The sequence below is a fragment of the Rhinolophus hipposideros genome, assembly GCF_964194185.1.
Source record: "Rhinolophus hipposideros genome assembly, chromosome: 5".
In the NCBI taxonomy this organism is placed as follows: Eukaryota; Metazoa; Chordata; class Mammalia; order Chiroptera; family Rhinolophidae; genus Rhinolophus; species Rhinolophus hipposideros.
Genome location: NC_138051.1, coordinates 67,806,918 through 67,823,557, shown reverse-complemented (window position 1 = coordinate 67,823,557; position 16,640 = coordinate 67,806,918). Strand labels below are relative to the sequence as shown.

At 40.0% G+C, this 16,640-nt stretch overlaps 1 protein-coding gene across 5 annotated transcripts in view; it reads left to right on the top strand.

The window, feature by feature from the left end:
* Positions 1 to 828: 828 nt before the first annotated feature.
* DHRS7 (dehydrogenase/reductase 7) overlaps positions 829 to 16,640 on the top strand; it is a 30,722-nt gene continuing 14,910 nt past the window's right edge. Inside the window, exons 1-3 of one of the 5 annotated variants that reach the window (XM_081049760.1) lie at positions 829 to 1,128; positions 12,612 to 12,712; positions 12,981 to 13,134. In XM_081049760.1, the coding sequence (XP_080905886.1) occupies positions 12,689 to 12,712; positions 12,981 to 13,134 (178 nt within the window). In that variant the 5' untranslated portion in view covers positions 829 to 1,128; positions 12,612 to 12,688. Of the gene's footprint in view, positions 1,129 to 12,365; positions 12,480 to 12,611; positions 12,713 to 12,980; positions 13,135 to 16,640 lie in introns of those variants that run through there. The other 4 variants (XM_081049759.1, XM_081049763.1, XM_081049762.1 and 1 more) reach the window with 4 other exon arrangements.

The following is a 16,640-nucleotide window of genomic DNA, read 5'->3' as shown; positions in this document are numbered from 1 at the left end:
TAGAAAAAAAATTTGCTAAGTTCTAGTCTTAGAATGCACTTGTTTGAAAACTGGCTGCTACGTTGATATTGTCTTCAATTCAGATCATTGGGATAGTAGTTTGTATCTGCATTGTTAAACTTTATGCTCTTTAGCTCCTGGAAATACTAAAGAATAAGTCACTGATAGTAGGGCCTTCTGTTGGAAGAGTAGAAAGTGTCAAGGGGTGGTGGTAGAATGATGGGCTTTGGATCCAAATGTCATCACTTTTGGATGAGTGGTCTTCTAGCTGTAATCCTCAGTACACTCATCTGAAGATAGTGATTTTTACAGACTTGTTTGAACGACATGAAATGGTTTCTCCAAATCATGTGCTCCAGTGCCTGGCACATAGTTATGTTCGATTAATGGTAAATCTCATCTCCCCACCTATTTTTCTTATGGAGAACACTTCCCTTCCTCTTCTAGCTCATAAAAATGAAATGTCTACCCTTTTGGAAGGATTGGGAAGGGAGCTTCTCTCCTTCTCCCATCTGTTATATTCTTCTCCATTGGAGAACTCATAGGAGGAGGGAAGACTCATCTGATTGGTGAGATTTGAGGAAAGTGTATTTGGTAGAGCCCTATGAGTTCACATGGAGATTTTTTACAAATAAGACAAAGGTCCCACTCTGAATGGACACAGCACTCTGACCACAGGGCTTAATTAGCAACAGTATTTTTATGCAACGCAGACTCACACCAGTGTGTCCAGCTTGGCTAGTGGAGTGTGGATTGCATTTCAACCCCCACCTGCCCCTCAGCTGACACCCTGTTCAGGGAACAGCTTGCACTTGTGTATGCATTTTCACTTTAGAACTGTCCTGCCTGCAAAGAGCATCGTTTTTCTCTGCCCCTGGTTCAGTAGGTAAGCACACCTGGGTCAAGCCCCAAGGATTGGCTTCCAGAGGCCGACCTGTCTCTATGCTGTGCTCGACAGGTATGAGGTAGCTGGCCATTTCCCCTGTGGGAAGGGGGCTGCTCAGCAAACCTTGCCTGACATCCAGCGTCTAGAATTCTAAAGTTGGGGGAAGGAATAGGAAGACTGATCCTGGCTGCAGGTCCACGCGGCATTCTCCATCTGACTCCTAAGTCTATTGCTTCATAGAGGTAAGGGAAGAGATTAGCATTTCAGAAACTCCAACAACATACTCATAATTCTATGCATCCATTTACTCATTTTTTCCGGAAATGTTTTTCAGCATCTTCTTGTGGCATGTACAATACTAGAACCTCGGGATAAAACTTTGAATAAGACACAATTTCTGTTCTAACAGTACTCACAACTGAGTGAGGAAAGCAATCAAGTCACAACAACGTAGTATAACCAGTTTCTTAATAAACATACATGGAGTGCTTTGGGAACATGAATTTAACTCATTCTGAGAAGAGCAGAAAATCCAAGCTCTTCCCAGGATAGTTGACATCTGAGTTGAGCCTTGAAGGCAGAGAAGGAGTTTTTCAAGCACATGTGAGATAAGCAGAATGGCAACTAGGGTAATAATGTTCAAATGTCTGGCTTGGACAACTGGGTGAATAATGGTGGCAGTAATTAGGAAAGAGAATTTAGAGGAAGAAGAGTTTTAGACATGTTGCTTGGAAATGATGCCCTGTGTATCACCAGGAGTTGTCTAGTAATGGTGAATATAAGAGTTTGGAAGAGAGGGGAAAAAAGAAAACCAAATTTTTATTGAAAACCTATTATATGCCACATACAGTGTTAAGTAATTTACATGCTTTATCTCATTTAATTTTCCTCAGACTCCATGAGTTACCTATTATTATCTCCACCTTACAGACAAGGAAAACAAGGTGTTTCTCAGGGAGGGCCACAATGGGACAGGTAGAATTTAAATCCAGGTTGTCTGTGCTAAAGCCCATGTTCTTTCCAGAATCAGAGACTGCTTCTGAGTGAGATGATGCAGGTTAGGGTTGGAGAGTCTGGTATGGGAGTCTTTAAGTCACAAATTATGGCTCATTCTGCATTTGCATTTGTCTTATTAAAATTGCGTCCAAGTATTCTTGTCACAAACTATAGCATATAGTTTAATTTATATTAGGTATTCCTCTTTTTTCTTTTCTTCTCTCTTTTTTATTCTCTCCCTCCCTCCTTTTCTTCCTTTCTTTCTTTCTAAGAGCTATTTATGTAGTAGTATCTTTTAATTACTATTTACTTCTTCTTACCTTATAAGTCAAAATTTGGACTAGATTTCAGTCATTTTTAATGCTGTTACTATGTTGGTTACAACAGTTTGCTGGCTAACTATCAACCAACCACAATTTAATTTGTTTTGATAGGAGCATAACATTTTCATAGCAGGAGGACCAATACCTAATCAAGCTCACAGCTTAAATTTTGTCTCAAAGAGATAAAAGGTTTATCCCATGAGATAGAATTCATATATGCACTATAAAAACTGCAGCTGGTGATGTCATAAAGAAAGCATTCACCTGAAGTTATTTTGGAGTTCGCAAAGTTGGAAAGCCATTTCAACTTACTCTGATGGGAATTGACTCTGTATCTCTTTCTCTCCCACTTCCCTATCTATTTTGCTGTATCTCTAACTCTTTCTTTCTCTTTGTTAACACGTTGGAATTTACTTTTTAAACTTGTAATACTTACAACTAGTAAATGAAACCTTCATTTGAGGAAATTTTGTCTGACCATATTAATAGACATGGAGGAACATCGAGACAGCTCAGGTTTCCAAGCATCTTTCATTGAAGTGAAGAAAAAAATATCAAAAATTCTATTTAAAGCATCTTGGACACAACTACTGAGTAATAAACACAGATAATCCAGTAGAGGGCAGTGCTGACTTACTCATGGACATATTTAATAGAAGCAAAATTTGGAAATGAAAGCCTTTTTTTAAAAAAATTTTTATTAAGATAATCTAACATACAATATTATATTGGGTTCAGGTGTACACTGTAGTTATTCAACATTTGTATATCTAAAGAAGTGATTACCATGATAGACCCGGTAACCATTTGATACTGTACCACGCTGTCACAATATTATTGACTATATTTCCTATGTTGTACATTACACCCCCATGACTTATTTGTTATATACCTGGAAACCTGAACCTCTTAACCCCCTTCACCCATTCCCCCCTTTCTTAATTTTTCAATTACAGTTGACATTCAATATGATTTTATATTAATTTCAGGTGTAGAGCATAGTGGTTAGACACTTATGTAATTTAAGAAGGGACCCACCTGCCTAGTTTAGTACCCACCTGGCTCTATGCATAGTTATCACCATCATTGACTATATTCCTTGTGCTTTATTTTACATCCCAATGACTGTTTTGAAACTACCAATTTGTACTTTTTAATCCTTTCACCCTTTTCAATCTGTCCCCCAACTTCTTTCCCATCTATCACTCTGATAAATCTAGTCCCCATCTGATACCATACATAGTTATTATAATATTATTGATGATGTTCCTTAGGCTATACCCTACATCCACATGAGTATTTTGTAACAACCAATTTGTTCTTCTTAATCCTTTTCCCTTTTTCACCTACCCCCAAACATCTCTGCCATCAGGCGACCATCAAAATGTTCTTAGTATCTATGACTTTGTTTCTCTTTTGTCTGTTTATTTATTTTGTTCTTTAGATTCCACATATAAATGAAATCACATGGCGTCTGTCTTTCTCTGTCTGATATACTCCACTCAGCATAACACCCTCCAGGTCCATCCATGCCGCAGCAGCTGGCAAGAACCGATTCCCTTCCATGGCCGAGCAATATTCCACTGTACATATGTACCACCTCCTCTTTATCCATTCCACACCCAGGCTGCCTCCACATCTTAGCCATTGTAAGCAGTGCTGCAATGAACACATGGATACACATGTCCTCTCGAAGTAGCGTTTTGGGATTTTTTGGGTAAATACCCAGGGTTGGGATTACTGGGTCCTTCATTGTCTTATCCATTCAGCCACCCTATCTTTTGATTGGAGAATTTAAAGTAAATGTTCATAGACATGTAGTTATTGCTATTTTATTATTCTTTTCTTTATCATTTTTTTTTCGTCTTAAAGAAGTCCCTCTAAGATTCCTTGTAATTTGGGTTTGGTGGTGATAAACTCCTTTAGTTTTTTTCTTGTCTGGGAAACTCTTTATCTGCCCTTTGATTCTAAACGATAGTTTTGCTGGGTGGAATAAGCTTGGTTGTAGGTCCTTGCTTTTCATCACTTTGAATATTTCCTGCCAATCCCTTCTGCCATGCAAAGTTTCTGTTGAGAAATCAGCTGACAGTTTTATGGGCTCTACCTTGTAGGTAACTAACTGCTTTTCTCTTGCTGCTTTTAAGATTCTCTCTTTGTCTTTAACCTTTGCCATTTTAATTAGGATGTGTCTTGGTGTGGGCCTCTTTGAGTTCACCTTGTTTGGGACTCTCTGTGCTTCCTGGGCTTGTATGTCTATTTCCTTTGCCAGATTATGGAGGTTTTCAATCATTATTTCTTCAAATGGGTTTTCAATTCCTTGTTCTCTCTCTTCTCCTTCTGGTACTCTTATGATGCAAATGTTGGCATGCTTGATGTTGTCTCAGGGGTCCCTTAACTATCTTCATTTATTTTTTGGATTTTTTTTTTCTTTTTGCTGTCCTGTTGGGTCTTTTCTGCTACCTTATCTTCTAAATTGTTGAGTCAGTCCTCTACTTCATTTAATCTACTGTTGATTCCCTTTAATATATTCTTTTAAAAAAATTAGTTTCGCCAATGTTCATTGCAGCTTTGTTTACGGTGGCCAAGACATGGAAACAACCAAAATGTCCTTTGATAGATGAATGGATAAAGAAGTTGTGGTACATATACACAATGGAATACTATTCGGCGTTAAGGAAAGATGATATAGGAACATTTGTGACAACATGGATGGATCTCGAGAGAATAATGCTAAGTGAAACAAGTCAGACAGAAAAAGCAGAGAACCCTATGATTTCACTGATATGTGGTATATAAACCAAAAAGAACAAGACAAACAAATGAGAAACAAAAACTCATAGACACAGACAATAATTTAGTGGTTACCAGAGGGTAAGGGGGTGGGGGGTGGGTGATGAGGGTAAAGGGGATCAAATATATGGTGATGGAAGGAGAACTGACTCTGGGTGGTGAACACACAATGGGATTTATAGACGATGTAATACAGAATTGTACACCTGAAATCTATGTAAATTTACTAACAATTGTCACCCCAATAAAATTAATTAAAAAAAAATTAGTTTCAGGTGTACAAAACAACATAGTGATTAGACACCCACTAATGTATTTTATTTTTATACTGAAGTTTATTGGAGTGACAATGGTTAGTAAAGTTACATAGCTTTCAGGTGTACAATTCTGTAATACAGTAATACATCATCTCTATATCGCATTGTGTGTTCACCACCCAGAATCAGTTCTTCTTTCGTCACCATATATTTGATTCCGTTTACCCTCATCTATCATCCACCTCCCCCCTTACTCTCTGGTGTAACTAAACTATTTTCCATGTCTATGAGTTTTTGTTTCTTTGTTTGTTTGTCTTGTTCCTTTGTTGTTTTCAGTTTTATTTACCACATGTCAGTAAAATCAAATGGTTCTTGACTTTTTCTATCTGACCTATTATGTTTAGCATAATAATATCAAGATCCATCCATGTTATCACAAATGGCACTATTTCATCTTTTCTTATGGCAGAATAGTATTCAATTGTGTATATATACCACATCTTCTTTATCCAATCATCTATCGAAGGACACTTTGGTTGTTTCTGTCTTGGCCACCATGAATAAAGCTGCAGTGAACATTGGAGTACATACATCTTTATGGAGAAATGTTCCTCTAATGTATTTTTCATTTCAGTTATCATATTATTTATTTCTGTCTGGTTCTTTTTCATGTTTTATATATCCATTTTTATGTTTCCTATTGCTTTGTTGAAGTTCTCCCTGAGATCAATGAACATTTTTTTTTCCCCCTTATAAGCATCCTTATAACCAGTGTTTTGAACCCTGAGTCTGGTAGATTGCTTGTCTCCATATTGTTTAGTTTTTTTTTCTGGCACTTTGTTCTGTTCTTTCATTTGAGACATGTTTCTTTGTCTTCCCATTTTGGCTGCCTCCCTGTGTTTGTTTCTGTGTATTAGGTAGGGCTGCTCTGTCTCCTCGTTTTAGTAGAGTGGCCTTAATTAGTAGGTGTCCTGGGGGTCCCAATGGTCCAGTCTCAGTCATCTGAACCAGCTGTTCCATGTGTGTCCCTTGTGTGGGGTGTGTGTGACCTCCTGTTGTAGTTGAGCTCCCCCAGCCACCATCTCCATTGGTTTTCACAGCCAGAAGTTGTGGGGACTTCTCTTCCTGGCACTGGAACCCTAGGCTGGGGTGCCTGTTGGAGGGTTGGGAATCCTCACTTTTCTGGGGTGGGAACCGCCACAACCAAGATATCCCTCCTGGTTTTTAATGGTCACACACAGGTGTGGGATCAGCCTGTTCTGTGTCTCTGCCCCTCCTACCAGTCTCAAGGTGGTTTCTTCTTTATGTCATTAAAGGTAGGACTTTGTTTCAGCTAGACTTCAGGCGATTCTCAGTGATGGTTGCTCTGTAGTTTAGTCATAATTTTGATGTGGTCATGAAAGGAGGCAAGTACAGTATTTATTTACTCTGCCATCTACTTTGACTGGAAAAATACTCCTTTTCTTTTTTTTTTAAAAGGAAGCCCCTGACAGACAATAGGTAGTTTAACCCAGAATGCTCTGAATTCAGCAAAATTGCCTTTGTTACAAAGGAGAAGTACAGCCATCAGCTTTGCTCTCTGAATATCTAAGTTTCTGTGCTGCCTCACCCCAAGTACTGATAAAAAAGTACATTTCTGACAGCTGAGCTAGACTAAGGTAGTGTAGACACCACATCCCACTCTCCCAGTCCCTGTCCCCATCAATATCCCTTCATTGACTTTGGTTGGGAAGTTGTGCTGGGTAAGATGATTCAGGGTATCAATGGTGGGGCCTGTCCCTAACTGGTCCTTGGGCTGGTTTACAGCTCCTATGGAAAGAAGGGTTTGGGCCTCCCAGGATCTAGTGGATTTACACTTTCTGAGACTGAGCACAGGGAACAGTACATAAGGCATTGGGTAGGGGGGAGATGTTTTCCTTCCTTCTTCAGGAAACCAATGACAGATGGTCTTGCATCTTGCAAACTGGGAACCTTGGGGACAGAAACTTTGACACCAAACTTGATGTTCTTGTAATGGTGGGTGGAAGCAGTGAGGTTTCCACAATTGATTCTGTGGGAATTAGTTATGGACAAGTGGGAGTAGAGGCAAAAGATTAGGGCAGATGAGTTGTAGGTGTTGCTGACACTCTGCCTTGAGGGTCCATGTGACTCTTCTCTTCAGGGACACCCAACTATGGATGGGAGACATTGTGATGAGAAAACAGTTATTTTGATTCACTGCATAGGCATTTTATACTATATTGTTCTGCTCACATCCATGGTCTGGACATTTAGATAAGGATCCGAGCTTGGGAGTCCTGCCCAAATTCCCACTTTGCTTTTCCCAAGGCACCTTTTAAAATAACCGTTTAGAGTCAAACCCTCAAAAAGTTACTGATCTCTTCCCCAACCACCTTATAAGTAACAGGTGCTTGTACCCTAATCTCTATTTCCTGCTCATTCATGACCCGGGACACATAACTGTTCTTCCCCCAGCTCACTGTGCCCCCTTCTGGGATCTGTGACTTTATTTCCTTTGTGTGAGTATATTGAAACTGTGGTTTCAATCAAAACAAGCCTGGGTTTTTCACATCTCCAAAGTGAGAGTTTGGATGCTGAGGGATCTACCCGCTGACCCTGTATGGATGGCTTGTCCTTCTTCATTCAGCAAGTAATAATCTGCACATTCTTTTTTTGGCCATATGCTCAAATATTTATTAACAAACAGGCAAAAAAACTTAATCTTCATATTCTTAATTTAATACATCTGGTATGACAGACTGTTTTTTGATGAGTGCTTCATATTTTTAGAACTGAGATGTAATTGACATATAACATTATATTAGTTTTATATATAGTGTAAAATAGCATGATTCAATATTTGTATATATTGAAATCACTACAATAAGCCAACATCCATCACCACTTACAGTTATAAACTTTTTTCTTGTGATGAGAACTTTTAATATCTACTCTTTTAGAAACTCTCAAATACACAATACAGTATCATTAACTATAGTCACCATGCTATACATTACATCAATTACTTATTTATTTTATAACTGAAAGTCTGTACCTTTTGGCCACCTTTACACATTTCACACACACCCCACCCCCTACCTCTGGAAACCACCAATCTGTTCTCTGTATCTATGAGTTCAAGTTTCCCCCTGCCCTTTTCAGATTCCACATGTGAGATTGCACAGTATTTGTTTTCCTCTGTCTAACTTATTTCACTTAGCATCATGCCCTCAAGATTCATCCATGTTGGTGCAACTGGCAAGATGGCTTTTTTATGGCTGAATAATATTTCATTGTACACATATATACCACATTTTCTTTATTCAGTCATCCATTGATGAATACTTAAGTTGCTTCAATGTCTTGGGTATTGTATATAATGCTGAAATAAATATGGGGGTACAGATATCTTTCTGAGTTATTATTTCCTTTTCCTTTGGATAAATACCTAAAAGTGGAATTCCTGGATCAAATGGTAGTTCTATTTTTAATTTTTTGAGGAACCTCTTGTTCTTGAGGGAGAATACTCTCTCCCTTGACTTCCTCAGTCTCTCTATTCACTCAAAGGGTCTTTCTTCTCCCATCCCCCAGAGACTGCCAACCTTGGAGGATCTGGATTTTTAAAGTTATTTTTATATATGTTTTTTATTATGGAAGGTGACAACTTACTTACACACAACTGCCTTCATCCTGGCTGGTCTACCCTGATAAGGCCTGGTCCTATACCATCAAAAGTGACCATTACTAAAATGAAGGAAGGTGGGGTACCATTCTTTCACAACTTGAATTAAAAACTAAGGTTATCAATTATACAAAAGGCCTTGATTGGGACTTTACTCAAAGCATTTTAGTGACACTCAGAGGAGACTGAGTTATTAAATTCCAATAACTCTCATTCTAATACCAACTGGAATTGAGAATTTCAAGGAGGTTTAACTTTCAAGGAAAGGAGAATTCAATTCAATGTGGGCTTATTGTTTGTTATATTAATACTAAGCTAAGTACTGTAGACTCTTGAAAAGAAGCATCAGCTTTGCTATTTTATCTCAAAAAGCTTAAAGTTCCATTGGGGCAATAATATATTAACCTTCAAAATAATTTAGAGAACAATATGAGACATAGTTCCCATCATAAGTAATTGTAAAAGAGGTGAGACTAGGGAAGAAGTGATTATGTCTCCAGATAGCCTGAAAACGTATTCTAGTGAAGGATGGGAGTGGGGAAGGGGAGTGAAGGTTCGCAATGGAATTGGAAAGAGAAGGAAGAGCTGTTTAAGAAAATTTAATTACTGCAAGTAACATACTTTAAGACATCTTTTCAAGATGAAAAGAAAGGAATGTTTGGTAGGCAAGACTAGAAAATAAAATATTGAGGAGGGAAGGCACGATCTTTTTCATTTTCATTACTGTTTTAAAGTTATGTTTGGCTTCTGTCAAGAAGCAGCCTTTGACATCAGATCATACAAGGTATTCCAGGAATTAGAGAGGATGGGAATTCTGTTGCATTAACACCTAGAGCCTTTTCTGTTTGACAATTCATAATTTTCAGCCATGACCTAGTTTCTGCACACTCTAACTGGGCTCTATGAGGCTTGTGGATTGAAAACCCTCTTGCTTTTAAATGCTTAAGAATAAGAAAGTTGCTGCTGTTGATGCCTGACATATGTAGGTGTCTAGTAAGAGGCAATTCAATGTTTTGAAGCTCATTTCTGGTGGAAAATTCATCAAGAACAGCATCTTAATATTTTGTGTAATTACACCATGGTGTTTTGATTTCATTCTCTGTTTTTATTGTGTTGTTTACTATTAGGATGTGAGCCATGGCTTGGGTACAGGAGGATTTAGCACCAAAGTAGGATTTGGTTTGCTAAAACAGATACTTCCACTGAAAGTAAGTTTGTGTTTTGTCGTAGGGTGCTGAAATATATTATATGGTTTCAGTCTTTTTTCTGCAATTGTGAAAGGACCCCGTCCTGACTGAGGGCCCATTGCTTTGGCTTGTGGGGCCTCGCATGATGGCCATGTTCTTCGGCACTGCCCTGGCTTCATGGAAAGATGCCCGTACTTGAGGAGAGGGAGCAGCCAAAGCTCCTTCCAAGGGGAAGTAGAAAAGGGGGGCTCAACGCAACAGTGGTTTTCTCCTTGTCTCCTGGCAGTTGGTTAAGTTTCCCTGTTCGTAGAGGAAATAATGTAGCTTATGTTTGAATCAGTTTTTAATTAGAATATTATACTTCAATGGCTAAAATTCTGTCAGCTCCTGAGTGGACTGATTCAGGAAAAGCTGAGATCCCATTGGCCCATCGGCCTCAGGAGAGTCCTGCATTTGTTTGTCTGTCTTTTGTTTGCTTTGAGCACTTTGGCTCCAACTTCTGAGATAAATTCTGTGCAAAATGGGAAGAGGCAATCCTGACAGCTGCTATTTGTGAAAAGAACTTGCCGAATATCTTCCCCAGAGACAGCAGATTCTGAAGCTGGATTTTCTTCACAGGTGAAGAGAACAAATTGAGGACAATTTTGCACTGCAAAGATATTAGTTACCATAGTTGTTTTTTTGATGATAGTAACTGATACTTTAAACACATTAATTGAATTCCAAAATTATGCCTCTATTCAGGCAAAATGAAATTTCTGATGTTGAAATTTGTATATTAATTTATTGTTTTCATAGTTTGTGTATTAAGATTTAGTTTGTGTATTAAGATTCTCCATAGAAGCAGAACACACACACACACACACACACACACACACACGTGCACACACACACACACACACACACACACACACAGAGATGTTTATTTTAAGGAACTGGCAAGTCTGAAGTTTGCAGGGCAGGCTGGCAGGCTGGAGACTGAAGGGCGAGTTGATGTTGCAGCTTGAGTTGAAAGGCAGCCTGGAGTCAGAATTCCATTTTCTTCAGGGGACCTCTGTCTTTTTTAACTTAAGGCCTTCGGGTGACTGGATGCGACCCACCCACATTACGGAGCGTAATCTGCTTTACTCAAAGTCCACTAATTTAAATGTTAATCACGTCTAAAAAAATACCTTCACAGCAACATTTAGGCTGGTATTTGACCAAAAACTAGGTATCATGGCCTAACCAAGTCAACACATAAAATTAACCATCGCATCTTGTAAATTAATAAATTTACATATTAATTTACATAAATATATGTATATAAGTTTACAACAAATACTACACTGGAATGAATGAAAATTCATACTGGACAAAATCATCAGATTAAAAGACAAACATTTTCGAGACTTAGATGTTCAGAACTCACACAGATATCTTAATCTCTAGGGCTGGATGGATCAGAGATTATAGTCTTTGGGCAAGTTTTTCCCAGTCCTGGGCCTGCTGCCCCTTCTCCCACTCCCATAATTGCCATTTGCAGCTCTGTTTCCCTTTCACCCTCCCCACAGCTTGAGTTTGTGATGGAGAATTCAGTTTACCCATCCACGGTATGGTCTGGTTTGGGACACTAAATATTTTACAGAAGGGGAAACAGGCACAGAGGAAACTCTTGAATAGAGCTGTTCATTGTAGTGAGAGTCAGTGTGGTATTTTTAATCACCCTATTTTAAAAGTCATTTATCATAAGGAAAATAAAACCCCCATCGCAAAAGTGACGAGTCAATAAGGGCAACTCTGGAGCAGTATTACCCAAGTTGTAATTAGGGAAAACAATCGAAATAAAGTTGAGCTAGCTCCAGCTTCCTTGGGTTATCCAAAACCATATCACAGCAATTTCTGATTCATCTCAATTTAAGTATTTTTTTGCTTTCACATGCAAAGGGAACGCTATCGGTACAGAATATAAAAGTGTATAAACAAAGTCCCTGCCTTTTGGGTTGGAGTTTAAGATCTTATAAGAATGGAAACAATAAATAATGATTATTTGATAGTAATAATTATAATTACAAAAAAATGAACATGGTTACTGTATATGAGCCATTGTGCCCAATACATCTATTTTCTCATTTAAATCTTCCTGCATATCCTTTGTGGGTACAGATAAGGAGATAATTTACTCAGAATCGCCAAAGGTGAAGCTACAAAGTCCAATTGGGTTGGCTCAGGTCCCCATTCCATGCTCCCAGCACGAGTGCTCACGGGTAATCTTGGCTGAAGCTGCGCTTTCTTACCCAACAACAGCGTCAATTGCAACATGCTTCCCAAATTTAAGTTGACACCGGGCCAATTCAACTCAGAGACGGGGTTAATTCGGTGTGTGGGGTTGGGTGCGGTGAAAAACAATTTTATGGTTTGTTCCATTCACCCAGTTATAGAAAGGAAGAAAGATGAGGAGGAGGAGGCCGCGTTCACGGGCTGAAATGTTTGTGCTCTTTCTGTTGACAGAACCAGAAGTTTGAAAACTATTTGCCCTCATAACAACTGTTAAAGACTCATTCTTGCTAGTACAAATCCTATGGCCAATGTACCAAGAGGACTATTACCAAGTAAGTCGTGCATGCTTTTTGTTCCTACTGTAGCCCTTTATTAGGCGCACGTGCAGGCCGAACTTGTGCCATGGCCAGGCCGGCTGCACACGGGCGACGTGCGGGCACACCCACGCCCACGCGCGCAGCCCAGGGGAAGCTCCCCGCCCAGTGTGCCCGGCGGGGGCGGAGCCCGGCGGCGCTGCTCGCGGTCGGGTTGGGAGGCGGTCGCGCGGATCCTTGAACGGGGCTGCTACGCGGCTGGGCGAGGTCCGTCTTCCTCCCGCAGACCCCGGCGCGCGCGACCGCGATGAGCTGGGAGCTGGTGCTCTCGCTGCTGGCGCTGTGCGCGCTGCTCGCGCTGCTGGTGCAGCTGTTGCGCTTCCTGCGGGCCGACGGCGACCTGACCCTGCTGTGGGCCGAGTGGCAGGGGCGACGCCCAGGTGAGGACCCGCAGCCGCCCCTCCGGTGTGGGAGGCCGGGCTCCGCTGCGGCCGAGTCGCCGCTACCTCCGTATCTCTCTGGGTGGCGTGGAACTTCCGCGCGACGAGGCTGAGCCTTTCCCGGGGGCTACGGGTAGGGGAGGAAGAGGCGGTTCTGCCCTCGTAGTCTTCTGTCCCGGTCAGCTGGACTTGGCCTGGTGCCAGAGGAAGAGAAGCCGGAATCGGCGGGGTCCCTCAGGACCCTGAATTCTTGCCGAGCTCCCAGGAGTTCTGACGCAGTGTGGGAGGATGGTATTTAAGGAAGTAGCGGGCATCCCCCCTGGTTCGTGAGGGAGCCTTCTTTTGAGGACTGGAGCTCGGATTTTCTACTTCCTGAAGTTGTTTATCCTTCGCTTCTCACTCTCCTGGACTTTTGCAATAGTGAGATTTGACATTGTAAGAGAAAATTAGACCCGAACCTCTGTAAACCTAAGAAGAGAATTTTTATTTGGGCCACGCTGAGGACATGCCAGAGAGCAGAGTTCCAAGAAGCCTTGAAACAGTGCTCTCTGGCTTGGAAAAGTGAGGGATGCTTATATAGGTAGAGGGGTCAGCGAGAAGTACATACATTTCAGCGATGAACTATTTAGAACAAGAGTTTAGAAACATTTATTCTTCAAGGCAAACTTTTATCAGGATGCAGAAAGAACAGGCACTGCTTTCTATAATCATTTATTTCTCATGTTGAAACTATTGAAAAGTATTCGTGATTATCCCCATGGAATGTGCCTGGTAAGGGATTTGAAAGGTTTTATATTCTCTTTTGGTTACTGATTTTTTAGAGCAGTTAAAATACCCTTTCTCAAAACCTGGAGTTATCCACCTACTTACCTATTAGAATACCCAACAGTATAACCCTAGAGAGAATTGGATTGTCGTTTTTCCTGGAGCAAAATCGTTATTGGCATACGAAGGGGGTATTCTGCCTGTCCCACTTGTATCTGTGCTCTACTTACTATTTGATGGTCGTATACTAAAAACATTCTATGTACTAACGTGTGCTCGGCCCTTTACACACTTGACTTTTGGCCTTTACAACGACTCTTACAAAGTAGGCTGTATTAATCTTATCTTCCAGGTAGGAAAACTAATATTCAGAGAAATTTAAAGACCTTGGCAAGCTAGGCTTTGGATTCATAAGGGCTGGGAAAAGTGGGGTTTCCCTGGACCAAGCAAGTCTCATGTGTGAAAAGACTCATGTCAGGAGGTTTGCTTGGAAGTAATAGCTAAGTAGTAGTATGCTTTCAAGATGGGCCAGGAGGGAAGGGGAGTGGTATCGCTTCCATGGGGATGAAAATTGGTTCTTGAGACCGGAACAGAACAAACAACAAAAAAAACTTAGATGGGATAGTGTTTTGTGTTTCTCCAAAGCTCAACCCCACCCGACAAAAATCTTATTCCTTAATATTTCATTTCTTTTGTTGGTTTTTTTTTGGGGGGGGGGAATATAACGTGTGCAACACTGACATCGTTGAATTCATGGAAAATACACTACACATTTACAAGGTCAGTGCTACAAAACTATGGCAAATGTAGGTGGCTGTGATTGACTGACTTTCTCTTGATCATTTGCTGCATCTCAACAGATGGAATGCACACGCCTACTGGCTGCTTTATGGAGGTTTGTGATTGATCCTCAGTGCTTTTGTGTTCACTTGGGCTTTGAGAATTACATGAGAATAGTTTATATTTTATTATTTAATTCTATAAAAATTATTCAACCCATTAATTATGTCAGGTGCTGAAAAGGAAAAATGTTGACAATATCTAGCACCTAGTTAAATTATTTTCACATACCAAGCAAAAGTTAAAAGTTAAGGTGACTAAACAGATTTTAAGATGTTTATTTAATTTTTTTCAAGCTTTTCATTTTGCTGGAAAAATCAAATTTTGAAGAATTTTTTAATACATTTAATTACATTGCTACTATTATAGTTATATAATTTGCTAATTTGCATATGTTATTTGATACATTACCATTTATCTAAATAAATACATTACATTGAAAGTTATTCAGTAAATACAGTTATAAAGTTAAGTTAAATGTTAATAGCTTTTAATTTTTAATTTAACTTTTAACTTAATTTTTAAATTTAGCCATTCTTAAATCTGCATTGACTGAAGAGTAAACTTTATAGAACTCTTTATGTATAAAGCACAGATTTATTATGTGCAGTACATAAACAGATACACAGTATATCTGTGGAAATAAAATTTCATGGGAGAGTTGTTAGGGAGAAAATGACTAAAAGGACTCCTGGGGGGTGGGGATAATGAAAAGAAGTTAAAGGAACAAAGAGATAGACTCAGGTACCCAAAACAGCTCAGACTGGAAAGGTGGGCAAACTCTATCAAGGTGAAAAATAATTTAACCCTCCTTATCTTCTCTGTAGGTTTATTATGTTTTGTCACTTTTAAAAATAGACAACATCCTCACATAATAGAAAATTAAAAATAGAAAAGGATATACAGTGGAAAGTAAAGCTGTTTCCCACCCTTGTCTCCCAGCTCTCCAGCATGCCTCCCTGGAGGCAACCACCATTTCCCACATTTTATGTACCCTTCTAGAGAAATTCTCTGCATTTCCAAGCATATATCTCACATGGTGACATTTAAGGGTGACTAATTTTAGATATTGCACTTTGATCCAGAAAAGAAATCTATGGCACAAGTCCAGAGTAGGAAAAGTCTCAACAACAGCATATGTGAGGAAACCTCAGGTTTTAGTTGACAGTTACTTCAATATGAATCAAATGTGAAATGACTGCCAGAAAAAATTAGGTAAGCCTGGGAGATGTTAGTGTCTGAAGCAACAAACTGCAAACAACAACAGATGTCTTCTATAACCTGCGTGCATCTGTTAGCCTCTGTGATGGGCCCTGGGGACACAGCAGTGACCGGGTCAGCCACTGTCCAGGCCCTCACAGAGGTTGTCTTCTGGGGGACAAGGGAAGCAACTGAGTCACCTCACTGCTCTGAATTGTCCAGACCCCGTGGAAGTCCTGTGTACTGTTGTGGGCAGCTCCCTTCATTAGGGACATTAACCAGTTACAGCTTGTGAAGAAGGGTGTGTGCAGAAGGGTGAGGAAACCTGATGCCATGTCATCTGAGAGAAGGTAGCGGACATTGGAGGTGTTTATTTAGAGAAGCAAGACGGAAGCTGACTTAGGGAGGACATAACAGCTGTCGTCAAATAAATGAGGGATTGTCACGTGCAAGACAGGCTTGATTTATTCTTTCTGATGCCACAAGGCGGAACTGCTCCCAATTGCTGCTGGTGGGTAGAAGTTAAAGGTCTATCACATCGTATAAGATAGAATCCTTGAACCCTTGAATGGTTAGAATGGTCTAAAAAGTAGGGCGTGCCTCAGAGGTAACTAGCTTCCTCATCTTCTGAGGGAATTAAATAGAGACTACTCAACAGCCTGAGGAAAGAATTCTCAAACTGGGTTGGGTATTGAATATAT